Below are 16,498 nucleotides of genomic sequence, written 5' to 3'. Positions count from 1 at the left end.
GAGAGGCCCTTCATATAATCTTTTTTTTATTCACCTTGTTATCCTGAGATAACGACATAATTAATTCAGGATCTCGAGAAAACACCACAACTAATTCGAGATCTCGAGAAAACAAAACCGTTATTTCGAGATCTCGAGAAAACAAAATTATTCCATGATCTCGAGAAAAAACAAAATTATTTCATGATCTCAGCTGGATCACTGTATCTCCGTCAGTAGAAACGAAGCCGGGCCAGTCTTCTGCGGAGGTGCCGCGGACTAATTTTGAAATTATCCCTTATTAAAAGACTTAATGCAGTCTCTCCCTGTGTCAACCCCTGATCAAAATATTGCCTTATTAGGTGATCGATTATTCCAGACATTCTAATGACCAAAGTTGCGTCTATACAAAATGAGAAATAGCCCCGAAGTCAGCATATCACAAGTCTCTTGGCATACCTGAATGAACCATTTCTCAGCTGTTTACTCGAGATCATGAAATAATTGTTTTGTTTTCTCGAGATCACGGAATAATTGTTTTGTTTTCTCGAGATCTCAGAATAATGGTTTTGTTTTCTCGAGATCTCGAATTGTGTTGTTTTCTCGAGATCCTGATTTAATTATGTCATTATCTCGGGATAACAAGGTGAATAAATAAAAAGGATTATATGAAGGGCCTCTCTCGGCTTCCGTAGGTTTTCTTGCTTTTGTAGTTTAACTGTTCTTCCATGTAGGGACTCTTCCCCCCCCAAAAAAAAAATAAAAAGTGCATGCCAACATCTATGCAGGTAACACTAGGCCACAAATCTACATTACTCCAAGTCACTTCGAGGCATTTTGTACAGATCATAGCCACCAATAAATTCTAATTTCCACATATATCTGTACTTTACTTCTTCCTGACTAAGATGATCCAAGTAGTCCAGTAGTAGAGCTTTTTTTTAAGCTATAGTTTTCTTCAGACAACAGATGGACATCTTTGCTTGTCTTCAGTATGTGAACAGTATGTAAACAAAGTTCACATGTCCCCCAAGACAAGAGCAGCAACCATTGCTAACATAAATGTGACATCAGTGCAAGGGGTCTATAGGTACATGCTTGAGGAACATGAATATTTGTTTTATTCCATAAACTACTGACCACCTTGCCTCCAAATTCCACATAAAAATATTGTCACTTGGAGCATTTAATTGCAAAAAACAACTGGTCAAAATACCACAAAAGATCAAGTGTTTTCTATGCATTGTTCAAGGTCTAAAATTGAATATGATCTGGATTTCAAACACCACAATACTATTGTTTGAACTTAGGAGTTCAGAAATCAATATATTTGGAGGAATAATCCTGACATGTAAAATCATAGCTGTCATGCATCTTAGCATGCACGCCACCAGTCTTTCACATTGCTCTTGAAATTTTTGTGCCAGGATTGGCAAATCACCAATCAGTTCAGCTGTGTTTGACAGCTTGTGATCATCCACCTTCCTCTTGCTCACATTCGGGGTTCAGGCCTGGAGATTGGGCTGGCCATGACAGGGTCTTGATCTTGTGATCCTCCATTCACACCTTAATTAACCTGACTGCATGGCATGGAGCATTGTCCTGTTGGAAAATCCAATCTTCAGAGTTAGGGAACATTGTTGGAGCAGAAGGAAGCACGTTTTCTTCCAGGATAACCTTGTACATGGCTTGATTCATACGTCCTTCACAAACAAAAACCTGCCCTGTTCCAGCCTTGCTGAAGCACCCCTAGATCATCGCTGATCCTCCACCGAATTTCACAATGGGTGTGAGACACTGTGGCTTGTAGGCTTCTCCAGGTCTCCATCTAATCATTAAACAGGTGATGGGAAAAGCTGAAAATTGGACTCCTCAGAGATGACGACTTTACTCCAGTCGTCTACAGTCTAATCCTTATGGCCTTTAGCAAACCTCAGCCTGGCTCTTTTGTTTTTCGTTGATGAAGGGCTTTTTTGCTGCTTTGCCTGACTTCAACCCTGCCCGGAGGAGCCTGTTTCAAACCACTCTGGCTGTGCACTTAACCCCAGCTGCCATTTGAAATTCTTTTTATAGGTTACTTGAGGTCCTCCTACGGTTGAGTGAGATTTGAAGGATTTGACAATCATCCCGGTCAGTGGAGAGTTGTTTTCACCCTCTGCCAGTCTATAACTTTGTTGTCCCCAATGTCTGCTGCTTGACCTTGCTTTGGCATGATGAATAGATATTTCTGTATTCCAATTAAATTTAAGGTACTACTAGCACAGTTTTTGCCATCCAAACTGGTCTTCTTGCAAGAGGATGTTGATGACCACAGCAGTGGTTTTTATACTTGTTAAATATTTGGTTCAGGTGATCATTAATCAGTACCTCATTAAGTAAAATAAGGTGCGCTTGTGTTGGAACTCCAGCACAGACACTAGTGGTGGGCGAATCGATCCAAAATATCAATACCAACATTGGTATCGGTATTGATCGATATTTGTGCGATGAGATAGATATGTACGTTTCAGTTTCTCTTCTCTACGTTCAGTACACAACTCCCGTTACATCAAAGTGGTTGTGCATGTGCAAACACCGCTCCTCTCACTCACTTCGCTCATGCTCGCTCTGTCCCCCAAACCCCGCTATACTGTGAGTGTTGCCAGCTGTAGTCACGTCACTCAACAGCGCGCTGCTTGGCATTATAACATGGCAGAGAAAAAGAGGCACGCCGTTTTGGTCTTACTTTTCAGTTCAAAATACTGCAACCTGCAATGTTTGCAGAAAAGAAATCAGGTACTGTGGCAACACCAGAAATTTGTACAAACATCTTAAAACCCACCCACATGAGAACTCCGAGCTCCAAAGCAAACAGAGGGTGGAGGAGGGGAATCCCTCAACCACAAGCAGACCCCCAGGACCCAGACAGAAGTCACTGGTAGATGCCTTGCAGCATGGCCAACAACATCCAGGTAGCTGATTTATAGAAGTGAAAGTAAGAATTAGTCATCTTTAACTAATGCTGATGTTATTTTTCAAAGTGTCATCATAGTTGTAATTTTAGCAGACTGATTAAATATAGACTGACTTCAACCCTGACAGTCATATAATATATTCAGCCAGTTGAAATAAATCTAAATGAATTATTTATAAATATATATAAAAAAAATGGCTGAATATAATAACCCTTTTGTGGTAACTGTCAAAGGAACATTAGTGTTCCTATATTTAGGCTACATGCAGATAGGTTATAGATTTAATTTAATTTCTCCTAGGTGATTCCCCAAGAGCTACAGTTATAACAAGGAGCCTTGCTGAAATGGTTGTAAAGGACCTGCAACCTCTATCTGTGGCAGATGATGAGGGTTTTAGAAGTTTTGTAAAGACACTTGATCCTCGCTACAAGATTCCAAGTAGGAAAGATTTAATTGGGGGGGGAGAGATACCAGCACTGTAATGAGTGTCGTTCAAAAGTGAAAAATCTCTGGATGTTGCAAACAGTGCTGTATTCACAACAGATATGTGGACATCAACAGCCACAGAGGCTTATTTAACTGTCTCATGCCATATCATTGATAAGAACTGGCAAATTAAAGCATATATCCTAGAAACCAGCAGTTTTTCAGGAAAAAAACAGTGCTCAGAGTCAATCCCGCCAGCAAAAATAGGGGGAAAAAAAAAAAAAAAAAGGAGCGATCTCACCTCTTCAGATGTTGGTTTAAGTCCGACAATACATTCCTCAAAAAGGGCGTAGAAGAACAAAGTAATCCATCAACGTGTAGCATTCAATTTATTCCGGACCATTAAAGAATTCTGGAGGATACCAGAATGTTGGCGTACCGGCTTCCATCTACCCCTGTTCATTCCTCTTTCCGTGTCTCCATTCAAAAAACGAGCACGTGATTTAAAGGGACTATATCCATAGGATAGGGAGTGAGAATGTGTGCGCGTGTGACAGTGACAGGGATAGTCACTGTGCGCATGCGCAGTTATGCACATGCGTCTACTTCTATTGTTCTGGTGTCTCCGATGGGACCGTCTTACAGCGCACGTAGAGGTGTAGCATGTGTATTGCATCGTTTTCAGCAAGCGTTGCGTTGCCATATGAACCTGATATTTTACTGATCCGTTGCCCATGTGGACGTGATATTTAAAAAAAAAAAAAAAAACTCGTTGCCGTTGTCGTGTGGATGTAGCCTCAGAAACAACTGAAGTTTCCAGAACACAAACTGATACAATCAGTTGAAACAAGGTGGAACTCTGTGTTCTACATGTTTGAGAGACTACTTGAGCAAAAGGAAGCTGTTACTACAGTACTTTGTCTTCTTGGAAAGCGCTCACTGTGCTTGAGTGAGGAAGACCGGTTCATGGTTAGTCTCTCCATTGATGCCCCGAGACCATTTGAAGAAGTAACAAGAGAGAGATCAACTGAAAAACGTTTCAGTTTCAAAAGTGATTCCCCTGGTTACACAACTTCTGAGATCAACTGCATCTCATGAGTGCCATGGTAGTGAGCTAGCTGCTGAGCTGTCAGCACAATACCAGCACCGTTTCAGAGGTATTGAAACCTTTTATGGTCTTGCTGTCAGCACCTACCTGGACACAAGATTTAAAAGCTTTGGGTTCCGTGACATGGCAAATGTTAAAGCTGTGAAAAAAAACGACTCATCACTGAAATGCAATTAGTGAACCAGACCTCAGCCCCTTCAGTGTCAGCTCCTGAACCAAGCACAAGCTCTGCCACCAGCTCTGTCTCAGCTCCTGCAACTACCTCAAGCTCCCCCGCAGGGGCTTCTCCATCCCCACCTGCAGCAAAAGGTGGGATATGGACAGAGTTTGACTCAAATCCTTACATTCCAGCAGCATTGCACAACTGCCACTGATGCCATTATTGAAATGCGCCGGTACTCAGAAGAGAAGCCAATTCCATGGGATGGAGATCCACTTCTTTGGTGGAAAGCGAATGAGCCAACATTCCCCTCTCTGAGCAAGCTCGTCAAGAAACACCTGGGAGTAATTGCAACATCTGCACCTGCAGAAAGGATTTTCTCTAAGGCAGGACAGTTAGTAAGTCAGAGAAGTGCAATAAAGGGGAAAAATTTTAACGTTATTGTTTCTGAACAAAAACCTATAAATCTGTAGTTCTCAACATGAGGACAGGGCCAAAAAGGGGACTGCAGGGGATAATTCCTTGGACACAGGAAGGCTTTGAGGGCAAAAAGCCAAAGGTCGTAAATGAGAGCCAACAGTAGATTTTGCTTTTGTTTAGTTATTTGCACTATTGCCTTTATTTTTCACAAACAATTATGTGTAATGAAAGGGATTTTTTGTTATATTTTTCATATTGTTGATGAACAAAAACTGAACAAAACTCAACTGAAAAAGAAATTTAAATTTGTTGATAAAATTGCAAATATTGCAATACTGCATTGAGTTAGTTAATAAAAAGTATTTTTCATTTGCCTACAATCTTTGTCCTGTGATTTATTATGATCATAATCATTATAACTAAAGGGGGGGAAAAAAAAAAAATCACAAGATCATTCAATGACCATGAAAATTCAAATTTTCATTCAAATTTGCATATTGATGATGCTTTCACTTCATAAATTATGACTCATTGCTCTCTCCAACACGAAAGTAGATAAGCTGCTTTTCTAAGTACAAAAAGTATCGGTATTGATATCGGCAATTCTGGCCCAGTATTTACTTGGTATCGGATCGATACCAAATTTTGCAGTATCACCCACCCCTAACAGACACTGGAATAAAATGGCTGCCATACGTAGAGCTACTGATTTAAGAAAAAAATAGAAGTAGTCTCAATTTTTTTCCAGAGCTGTGGTGTGAGAGAGAGGGAGTGATTAATTTAAATAAATTTAAAAAAAAAGCGGCCACCCACACACCCGCTTAAACACCACCACAAACTTCCTCAAACAGCCACCCTCCACCTGCAGGTCTCTCTCCAAGTCTTGGTCAATCACCACCCACGAGTCAGATCACCCCATATCATACGCAGACATCAACCGGGGAAAGCCAACACGTGCTCACTCGGACACGTGGCTAGCCCACTGCATCTTTTCAAACTGCTGCTCATGCTGTATTACAGGGCACTGTAACACCCTCAAAGGAAAACCCCCAGCTGTCTGCCCTCTTCCAAACATATGAGCTTACAGACGCTTAGTGTAACCGTGATTGATATTGACAGAACCCAGCCACCACCTCGAACCAATGACCAGCGTTCCAGCTAGGTAATTTTATCACGGTGCTGTGCTCTGCCCTCCAGAACATGTGCCCTGCTCTCAAATAGTGTCTCACACACATTTTTATGCATCCTACTCATAATTTTCCAGAACTTTCCAAGCACCTGGGACATACGTTCTGCCACAGAAAGAAAGTGCCTGCCAACGAGTGTTGCCGACTTGCAATCAAAGTAACATGCTGGCCAAATCACAACATACTATTAGCGCAGGGTCATAGACATGCTCCAACCACCATTTTGTCTTACTACAATAACGAGTCAGTGACGCAAGGTACGTTTGAAAAACAGTGGTGCCTACAAAGGCATGAAAGAGAAAAGAATTGGTAAAAGCAACAAGGGGCTCACAGAACTTGGCATTTCTGCCAGAATGCAAGTACATCTAGAAGTTGAGGACTAAATAAATTCAATCAAAAGTTAGGACCGACAGATCTAGACACTAGGATATTGATTTATAGAAAACCTAGTCACTAACGTGTTAGACTAGATCTAATGTACCATTAATATCCCGGACTAATTTAATGATCAATTAACACTATTAGTATTACTAACTAACCTTAGATGTCATGTTAATGGGTGATGAACAGATGCAAGTGCTGAGAGTATATTGAACGAGCATGCTGGCAAACGGTTCCAAAATGTCTTTGCGGCGCACGCTGCTCACTCAAAGCAAAAATGCACATGGATGAGAGTGACAGTTCAAGGCATGCCAAACATGAACACATGCAGACATGACATTATGAAGCATTGTATTAAATTGGTTAACTAAGAAGTTTCAGATTTTCTTACTTTATTTTACAAAAGTAATCTACCCTGCATAGTTGTCCAGTATGGCTCATTTTACATGATACATTCTTTGTCTACAGCAGGGGTCACCAAACTTTTTTCTCTGGGGGCCACATTGTCGTTCCTGACTGTGATAGGGGGCCGGGGTCGGGTCAGCTATACAACATAGAATTGTATGACCCAGACAAATATGACCACCAGCAGGCCTCATTGTGTAGTAGAGATTACTAGCCTGGCACAGCCATCCACACTACTATACCCACACTTGATTCCTGGCACATTTGTTTATCTTTACTAGTGGTTTGCAAAAGTAGTAATCGAGTCTTCACACTTTGTTTTAATTTGAAAATACCACAGATATTCCATTTATTTATTTTGTAATAAAAACATCAAAGCTGTCAAGGTAAGAAACATCTGCCTAGTTGAGGTGATCGACACTGGCAAAGGTGAGTGAAAAATTATAAATTGTAGGTAGGCCTGTTGATATTATTAATAATAATTGTGTGCAGCACTTAATAAAGGTCAAATAAATAGGCCTATAAAATGAATACATTTAAAAAAAAAAGTGAAATTATAATATGAGCAATAGATCAATAGATCACAGCAGTTGTGCTGTGTCCTGCACGTCATTGCTCTCATCCATGGCCAAAGCAAAAACCTCGAATTCTGACGCTCTCTCATTCAGCTGGTCATACATGCTGTCCCCCAAATCTTCGGTTTGCCTGGTCATAGTAGGTGTAGAGAGACTCGCCGCGTTGAGCGCATCCTTCTTGTCGGGACACACCTCCTCGGCCACAGCAAGCATGCATACTTTAACAACGTCCCCATCAGTAAACGGCTTTCCATGGGTAGCTAGTAGGTGAGCTACCTTATAGCTAGCTCAGACAGCAGCCTGGTCGATCTGGGTTTGGCGAAGGAATACATTGTTGTGCAGCCAGTCCGCATTTCATCCTCCGAATCCTGTCTTCTCTTGTTTGCCCTCGCAAACTAGCATACTCTTTGTGGCGGGTTTCATAGTGATGACGCAGATTATATTCTTTGAAAACCGACACGCTTTCTTTACATACAAGACAAACTGCACGGTCCTTACACTGAACGAAAAAATAAAATCGGTGGTCCACTGTTCTTTAAAAACTCTGCACTCTGTCAGCTTTTTGCTTACCGCTCGCCATTTTGCTGTCCTGAACACTGACAGTTCTCTGTGCGTGCGCTGCCTGTCACTGCTTGATCGCGAGCATATGACGAAAATTCGGAAAATATGAATAGTTCATTTTATAACTAAATATCAATTTTAATTTGTAAAATCAACAAAATACAAGATGCAGACATATTTGCCAAAAAGCAATTTTAAAAAAAATAGGCCATGACCACTTTTGGGGATTGCCTCATAGGGCCGGAGTCAGCCCGCAGTTTGATGACCCCTGGTCTACAGTGATGCATGCAAAATTGCCCACAATTATCACTGGTGCCCTGCCTTATTGGAAAGCTCGCTGGAACAGTGATGGAGCAAACGCTTTTCTGTTGTACCACTCAGGAGCCAGAACACTTGTTTCATCATCAAAGGTCTTTTTACTTAAAAAAAAAAAAACAAAAACAAAAAAACAGCATTTTGCTACAACTGCAGCTATATTCCTAAATCTGAATAGTTCAGCAAATCACAACAGCAGCATGTGCAAATCTATGAATGGTTCATACCTGCAGTGATTCTTCTGGTACAATTTCAAAGATGTTCACTGGATCCACCATCACCACAGAATTATGGCCCAAAAGCAGTACCTATATGTACATAGAATTTGTAGACAAGAGTGCAAGCAATAAATAAATTTTAAAAAAAAAATTCATATGATATATTCACAGTAAAAGATGTGCTTACCAAAGTAGAATCATCAGAAATCTTTAACGTTTGTGCCCGACACCAACTCTTGTGTACATGAGACCAGATCACACATTCAGACCCAACTGCACTGCTCTCTGCAGCCCTCCTTATATTTCCCAAGTCTTCTCGAAAACAAAAGAATCTCGAACATGTATAGGAACTGTTATGTGTCAAAAAAAAATTCTAGGATTTGCATGCGACAAGTACCTGATTTAATGATCTCATGATCAGATGGAGTCTTATTCTCCTTGTGTTCTGAAACTGATCCGTACACGTTTTCGCAGACCTCATCACAAGACTGACCTTCTGGAGATACACTTTCCACAGTTTCCACTTGGTTCTCATCTGTGGATGCTCCTTTACTCATAATGTCTGTGGAGTCTAACGGGTATTCTCTGACAACATTCGTAGGTTGACTGGAATGAATGCCCAAAATAGCCGCATTCACATTTGTATCCATCACACTAAACCTTTTTCCATAATTCTCAGGTTTTTCAATGCCTGCTGAAGTCAAGTCAAGATCTTCATCTTGAGAAAGCATCTTACCCACAGCAACATTTCTTTTATCCAGCAAATCTGTGGATCCAGCTAGTTCCTTATGCTCAGTCAGAGTGCAATCGCATTCTACCTGCATTTCAAGGGGAGAAATGCAAGTGGCATTCTGCAGATACTCCGTTGCTGCACAAAGGGGGTCCTTGAGTCTTACTACAGGTTCAGTTACACAGAGAGAGGATGTTTCAGTCACAGTAGTTGAATTTGGGAAACTTGCAGATGGTGCGTTTTCTAGTTCAAGTGATGTCCTCTTGCTGATCTGAGTCCAACATTTTTTCATTTCATCATTGATGATGCGTTCCTCACATTCCAACTCAACAAAATGACAAGGCACCATATCACATGAACTGGCCAATTTCAGAACCGTTACCTTCAAGAGCCGGTCATTGACTAGCTCAAAGAACTCATCCGCTGCCTCATCATCCCAGGACCCCTCCAACACATCAAAACCATCAAGCTGACAGGCAAATGCCTGAGGAGGTAAATCAGACACCTCAAATGGCAATGGTCGAATGTCACTTGTTTTAACTTTTGATTCATTTCCATAGTCAACAAACAGAACCGAGAGCACGTCCTTTTCAACTGAGGTCACCTTTGCACGATACCATAGTTGGTCCTCATCAAAAAGGGCAATGCATCCACTTCCAGTTGATAGGGTTTCCACAGTCAAAGCTCCACTTTCCAAATTACTACCAATCTTCTGGATTATATCAGAAATCTCCTGCAGTTTTTCTGCCTCTGCATACTGACACCAGAAGAGCTGTGGCCCAATAATGACTGAGGCATATACAGCAAATATCTGTCCAGTCACTATATCAGAATTCTTATAAGTACACAAATTGAAGTCAGTATCTGGGCTCTTGGGTGCATCTGTTACAGTTATGACATTTGCATCTTTGGAGAAAGCAGATCCCAACAGCTCACCATTGACTTCAAGTTTGACCTCCCATACAGAACCGGACTGTTGGATAAATTTACACAAAACCCCATCAGCATTGTTTTCAATCTCCATTTTGAAATTAGAGGCCGCATCAGTGTCAACACTGACCACACCACTCAGCGAGCAATGAATGCTATACCTTGGCTGGGAAAATGTCTTGTCCAGAACGCATATTTTTGAGACAGAGACTTCAGCAGTATTTCCAAAGTCAATGAATTCTACATCAGCCACATCATTGACCAGAGCTTTTCTTATAACGGCACGGTACCAACGGTTATCGTCTGGGTACCCTGCACTAACCAAGTCACCTTCACAGAGGTCAGCAGGGTTAACAGGTACATGCTTTGACTGACCATCATTCAACTTTTCCACAAGAGACCAAATGTCACTTTCATCTGTTACCAACTGGACAAAGAAACTCAAAGGACTATTGCAATGCGAGATGAATACTTCAGCTTCCAGACCTGGTTTGACTACTTTTACAGGGAGCTCTGCTTGTTTAAAGACATTCCGTTTGGCATGTTCAGATTTACCATGAGATTCTCTAGGAAGAACATCATGTTGCTTCAACATTACTGGGACAAGGACTTTTTTCATGTCCCCATCAATAACGTTTCCTGAGCTTTCTTCCGCGTCTGCACTTTGAGCTCGCCAGTGTTTTTCAGGAGTCCACAGTGGTACTTTACGTCTTTCAGACACCCTATATGACAGCTGTTGATCCTTGACATCAAGTCCTTTTACAGTTATTTGCTCGTTTCTGCCAACTTCGATGTGAAATTTCTCTCTGATTATTGCATTTACTGGAGTTTTCCCATCATACAGCTCAACAATCAATTTACCAGATGGTTCTTTGGCTACTATCAAGGCTTTCAGTTGGCGATCTGTCACAAAATTTTCAAACCAGTTATTCACTTCACTTGAAACTTTTTCAGGCACATCAGACAGCCCACACTCAATTGCTTGCACAGGTACTGCCACAATTTCAGCAGCTTCAACTGGAACTGGTAAGAGGTCAGATTTCTCAACTTGCTGGGTATCGCCATAATCCACAAAGTGTACTACAACTGGAGGCTTTATAGATTTAAGTTGTCCTCTGTACCACAGCCCATCAGTATATTTTGCAAAGCAAACATTCCCAGGGGGTTTTGGACAATTAACCCTCTGGAGCTGACTGCATAAGCTGTTGACTTTATCTGCAAGTTCACCAATCTGCACAGAATTTCTTTGCAAATGACAGAAGAACTGGTTGACAGTTTTCACACAGGTGATCCATACGCCTTCTTCAGACCCAGTTTTGATGCTGTGTGAAGAGTAATAGTACGTATCCAGCCTTAAAGGTGGCAGAGCTACCATTTTAGATTCATGGTCAGCCAGATCTTTCTGGAAAAGAAGGCTGCAGATGCTTTGGAAAGGACTCTCCAAATCCACTACATTGAACACCACTTTCTGAGTGTTGCACATCACAGCATATACAGTACATTTTAACACTACATTCATTGAAGCTGCCTTGTCCACAAACTCTCGAAACTGCAACATAGCATCTGGACTCCATACTAAAGTGGAAGGAGAGACCGGACTGCCCAAGTTATACAAGCAGCATCGAAAAGCTTGTCCTTCCAGCTTAAGAAATTCTGGATCAATGGGCCGAAGGTCATAAATGGAAATTCTCTTCGTTTCCCCAAAATCAACAAAGAGGACAGTTACATGAGAAGCCTGGTGCCTTTGAATGACCAAAGCTCGAGACCACATTCTATTTTCAGGATGAAGAGCAACACAGGCAGCTTCCAAAGGAGGCTGAAATTCAGAGCTCCCATAGTACCTCTGGAGATCTTGCATTAGCAGTTTCAGGAATTTTGCATCATTAACTTTCTGACACCAGAAGTCATTTGGACTCTCAATGTAGGAAACTGTAACATCAAATGAACTGCCAATTGGAAACAAGTGCTCCTTGAAAGTAGCTTTTACAGCAGGTGAACTGGAGGACGGTGAAACATCACTTGCTTTGAACGCATCAGAAGTCTGTACCACTGTAGCGTATGGTGTGACCACAGGTTTATCTATAGCTTCCATGTCCGCAAAACCTGTACTAAGGAGCAGTTTTGAAAAGTCTTTTTCTCCATCCGACATGGAATCAATGACCTGGACAAGGTGCGTGTCTTGGGTCTTTGCAAGTATGCGAACATCAAGGACTTTGTCTGCAACAACTTTAGAAAAGAATAACGTGGCATTTAGATCCCATTCTTTCCTTCTGGGTTGAATGCCATGAAGAGCACACTTAATTGCCAAGGCTGGTATGTTTCGATACCTGAGGGGCAACTCACGAAGGTTGCTACAATCTACCAATTCTTTGTTTCCATAATCAAGGAAGAAAACCTCTGCTTTGGTCTCAATGACTTCACAAATAGCAGCCCTATAGAACACATCATCTTTAGCTTTGGCCACACAAAGACGACCAGCTACTGGCTTTCTAATCAATCCACTAACTCTGGTCGGATCACTATACAGCTCCCTCAGGCCATTCATTAGCAGGTCAAACTCGGCAGCATATTTATTTGTCTGGATCCAAAACTTTGAGGGGCTATCAACATGCTGCACAACAGCCACATGGTCAGTAACCAGTGACAAATCTTCTGTCAAAATCCCTTTCAAATCCTCCATTTCTTGCGTTTCACCTTCAACTGAAATCTGGCACCTCTGACATGTTCCAATCTTGTGCATGGTATAATCTTTAAGGTATCTTGAATCTATTAAGCACTTCTCTCTCGAGCCAAATAATTTGTTTATATTTGCGTTTTCATTTCCGTAGAGTGTGACGTAGTGGACACCCTCTGAGAGGCTTTGATACTCAAATTTGGCAATGACAGTTCTGTTGAGCAGTAATGACTTCAGATAATCCATCTGTGAAACCGTCCACCCAACACCTCGATCAATAACTCCATGGAGAGAGCAAACATAAGTCACAACAGGCATTCGGAAGAATTCTGGGGCCAGTGGTCTAACATGATCTACTTGAACAAATTGTTTCTTCCCATAATCCACATGCAGCACCTCAGCTACATCACTGGTGGAAATGACTTGCTGCAAAACAGAGCGATACCACTTTCCATCAGTTCCTCTTGCTGCACAAGGAGCTCCCAAGTTCTCAGGTCTTGCAAAATGAAATCCAGTTGTTCTTTCATAATGCTGCGTTATCTGCTCTGTCAGTTTCTTGAGTTCCAGGGAGAAAATCTTTAGCTGACAGAAGACACGCAGGGGATTGTTTACTTCTGTGACTAGCACTGTCTCCGTGGTTTCAGCTTGTAACTCTGGATACATGTAACACAGCTGTTTGATTTGTTCAACTGGCTCATATCCCTTGGATGCACTCCTCAACGGCTCTACAGACTCAGCATCAGACTGTAAAGACCTTGAAACAAAGTCTTTGAACTCTTCATTTGACAACTGTTTTGCAAATCCCATCTCATGCATTTGCTTAGACAGACATGGAATATCAAGTAGAAATGCACGCTGGGGTACAGCAAAATCCAGAACACAGGCAGTAAATGCTTTACCGCAGAATGATTTCATGAACCCCAAGGCCACTTTTGACCATCTATTTTCAGTAGACAATGGCAGGACATTGGAAAGAATGCAAAATTCAACTTCAGGAGGCAGGTTAAACACATCAGTTTGGCCCCACGCCAAAAAGCTGATATGGGCCCCTAGTGTTCTGCCTTCATCAATGAGAAACACACTGTAGTAAGGCTCATTTCTTGACACTATACGGGCTCGGTACCATGTTTCATAGACCCGTACAAGGCATAGGTCACCAGGCTTGCCTTCTCCTTCATGAAATACTTCTTTGGGATACTGAATCTCCTTTTTCATTTGTTGATATGCAAGTTTCTGATCCTGAACAAAATTACCCCAAAACTCCACCAGAACACAGTGAGGGTTCACATTTACTCTGGTAATGAACACAGTCACATTTGAGCCAAGTGATGGAAGCCCAGGAATTGAACACATTGTGCCGTTTTCCAGGTTTTCAAATAATTCAAGAATTTTTCAATGACCGATGACAAGGTATCTACAAACAGAAAGAAAAAAAAAAATGAAGTGCAGCTTTTGATGTAGACCTGTAAACAAGAACATAGAGTTTAATGTTTCAATCAGAGAATAAAAGACCAGTGCAGTACTTGGTGTGAGGGCAGAGGTTCCAGAACTTTTTGGGCAAACCCCCCCCCAATGGGCATTATGAATTTGAGATTTCAAGCATTGACCTTCCTACATGTTTATTCATTCTATATTTATAATACAGGATTACTGTAACATTTGTTCATTTTATTGTCTTAGTAACACAGGAAACAATAACTAAACCATATACTCCTTGCACCGACGTCATTTTAGTGGGATTTGTTATGTTGTTAGAGGAAAACGCACATGGGGTGGTGTGATGCTGCCGGACGTGAATCAGAGGGATCTGGTTTATAGCTGATGCACAACTGTTCAAAACAATTGCAGCATTCTGAGCAAAACTGCAACATTCACTTGATGGCATGGCAGAGAAACAAAAACATTCCTTTGAATCAGGTTTTCAAATCAAACTAAAGACCTTTAGGGATTTTATACAAAACAAGTGTTGAAAGACCCCAACGAGCTCGGTCTCTTAAAACTTTGACACCATCATGATCATCTTCAAAAAACACTGACCATGCATTCAGTGTATTTAATTATCAAGGAAATTCAGAAAATTGGTATGCAAAAATCTCATACAGTAAACATAAAATAATGTATAAATACAGACCAAATAAAAATATCAATCCTAACAAAAGAAAAACCAGACAGGTCTCTTTAAGGGCAAATATGTCCAGTTCAAAATAAATGTTTGTTCTAAACTGAATTCTAACCTCATTACAGGATCTGATACAAGATATGTAACCTCAGATGTCTGATCCACTGTTTTTTTGCTGGGATTGGCCAGATAATATTGGGTACTGGATAATTGCCTGGTCTCATTTTCACTACACATTCAATATGTGCCTCAGATTTTCATTTTCAAGTGATTAAAACAAAGAGTAATAATTTTTGGGGGGCCTGGTCCCACACCACAAATATAATTATAACTACATCGGTCCCCTGCAGTTTACATGGTTGGTGGTCACACCAGACCAATAACAATACCTATAGCCGAGGCCTGGGTTTATCAGTATTGGCGAGATTGCTTCTGGACCGATTTTTCCACACCTGAACCTGAGTCGATAAAACATCTAACCAATCAGGTAATTGTTTACATGTGACATTGTCTGAACATGCAGCACATACACAAATACTATCTGTGGATCATGTAAAAAAAGGAAAAAAAAAAAAAATTATGCGGTGCGAGGTCTCATGTCTGATACACTTTCCTGTCTGCCCACTGCCAAATATATATTATTTAATTACCTCAATTAAATGAAACAAAACTTGTCACCTTACTCATACCCGAGTCAGAGTGCCCACTTATGCATTCACAAAGGTCCTGTCCACACGGCAACGGATTCAGGTGAATCTGATAAAATTATCGTTTCGGCCTGGCGTCCACACGGCACCAGCGTTTTGGGTGCCCCAAAACGAAATCTTTTGAGAATGAGTTCCAGAGTGAAAAAAATATGGCAACGGCACCGTTACGAAGTCGTTTGGATGAGTAGAACGGATTTGTTTACGATGACATCACAACCACATGACTGTCAGTGCTTCACGCCGGGTAGAAGTGTAACGAACTCGATGCGAGTTGTCAACAAATCCTATAACTTGGTTCATGAAACACGCTTACAAAATATTTTCACTGTGAATATTTATTGTGCAATGGTGCAAAGTGTGTGAGTGAGAGAATAGCCCTTAGGGCAGAGTCTTTAGTCCAAACACTGTGGAAGCAGTACCAAACCGTGCACCGCCCGTGCGCTTTCCAAAAACAATCCTGCCAGCAAACATAGGAAAAAAAAAAAAAAAAGGAGCGATCTCACCTCTTCAGATGTTGGTTTAAGTCCGACAATACATTCCTCAAAAAGGGTGTAGAAGAACAAAGTAATCATCAACGTGTAGCATTCAATTTATTCCAGACCATTAAAGAATTCTGGAGGATATCAGAATGTTGCAGGGGTGATAGCGT

General features: G+C 41.2%; 1 protein-coding gene across 1 annotated transcript in view; it reads right to left on the bottom strand.

The window, feature by feature from the left end:
• Nucleotides 1–14,376, bottom strand: part of tdrd6 (tudor domain containing 6) — a 34,412-nt gene extending 20,036 nt beyond the window's left edge. The window contains exons 1-2 of the mRNA XM_060915703.1: nt 9,087–14,376; nt 8,877–9,001 (exon numbers count right to left, since the gene is read on the bottom strand). Coding sequence (XP_060771686.1) covers nt 8,877–9,001; nt 9,087–14,376 — 5,415 coding nt within the window. The remainder of the gene's footprint in view (nt 1–8,876; nt 9,002–9,086) is intronic.
• Nucleotides 14,377–16,498: the final 2,122 nt, after the last annotated feature.

This window comes from Neoarius graeffei, chromosome 3 (genome assembly GCF_027579695.1).
Source record: "Neoarius graeffei isolate fNeoGra1 chromosome 3, fNeoGra1.pri, whole genome shotgun sequence".
Classification (NCBI taxonomy): domain Eukaryota; kingdom Metazoa; phylum Chordata; class Actinopteri; order Siluriformes; family Ariidae; genus Neoarius; species Neoarius graeffei.
Note: the sequence above shows the minus strand (reverse complement) of the source record. Positions and strands in the feature narration are given on the sequence as shown.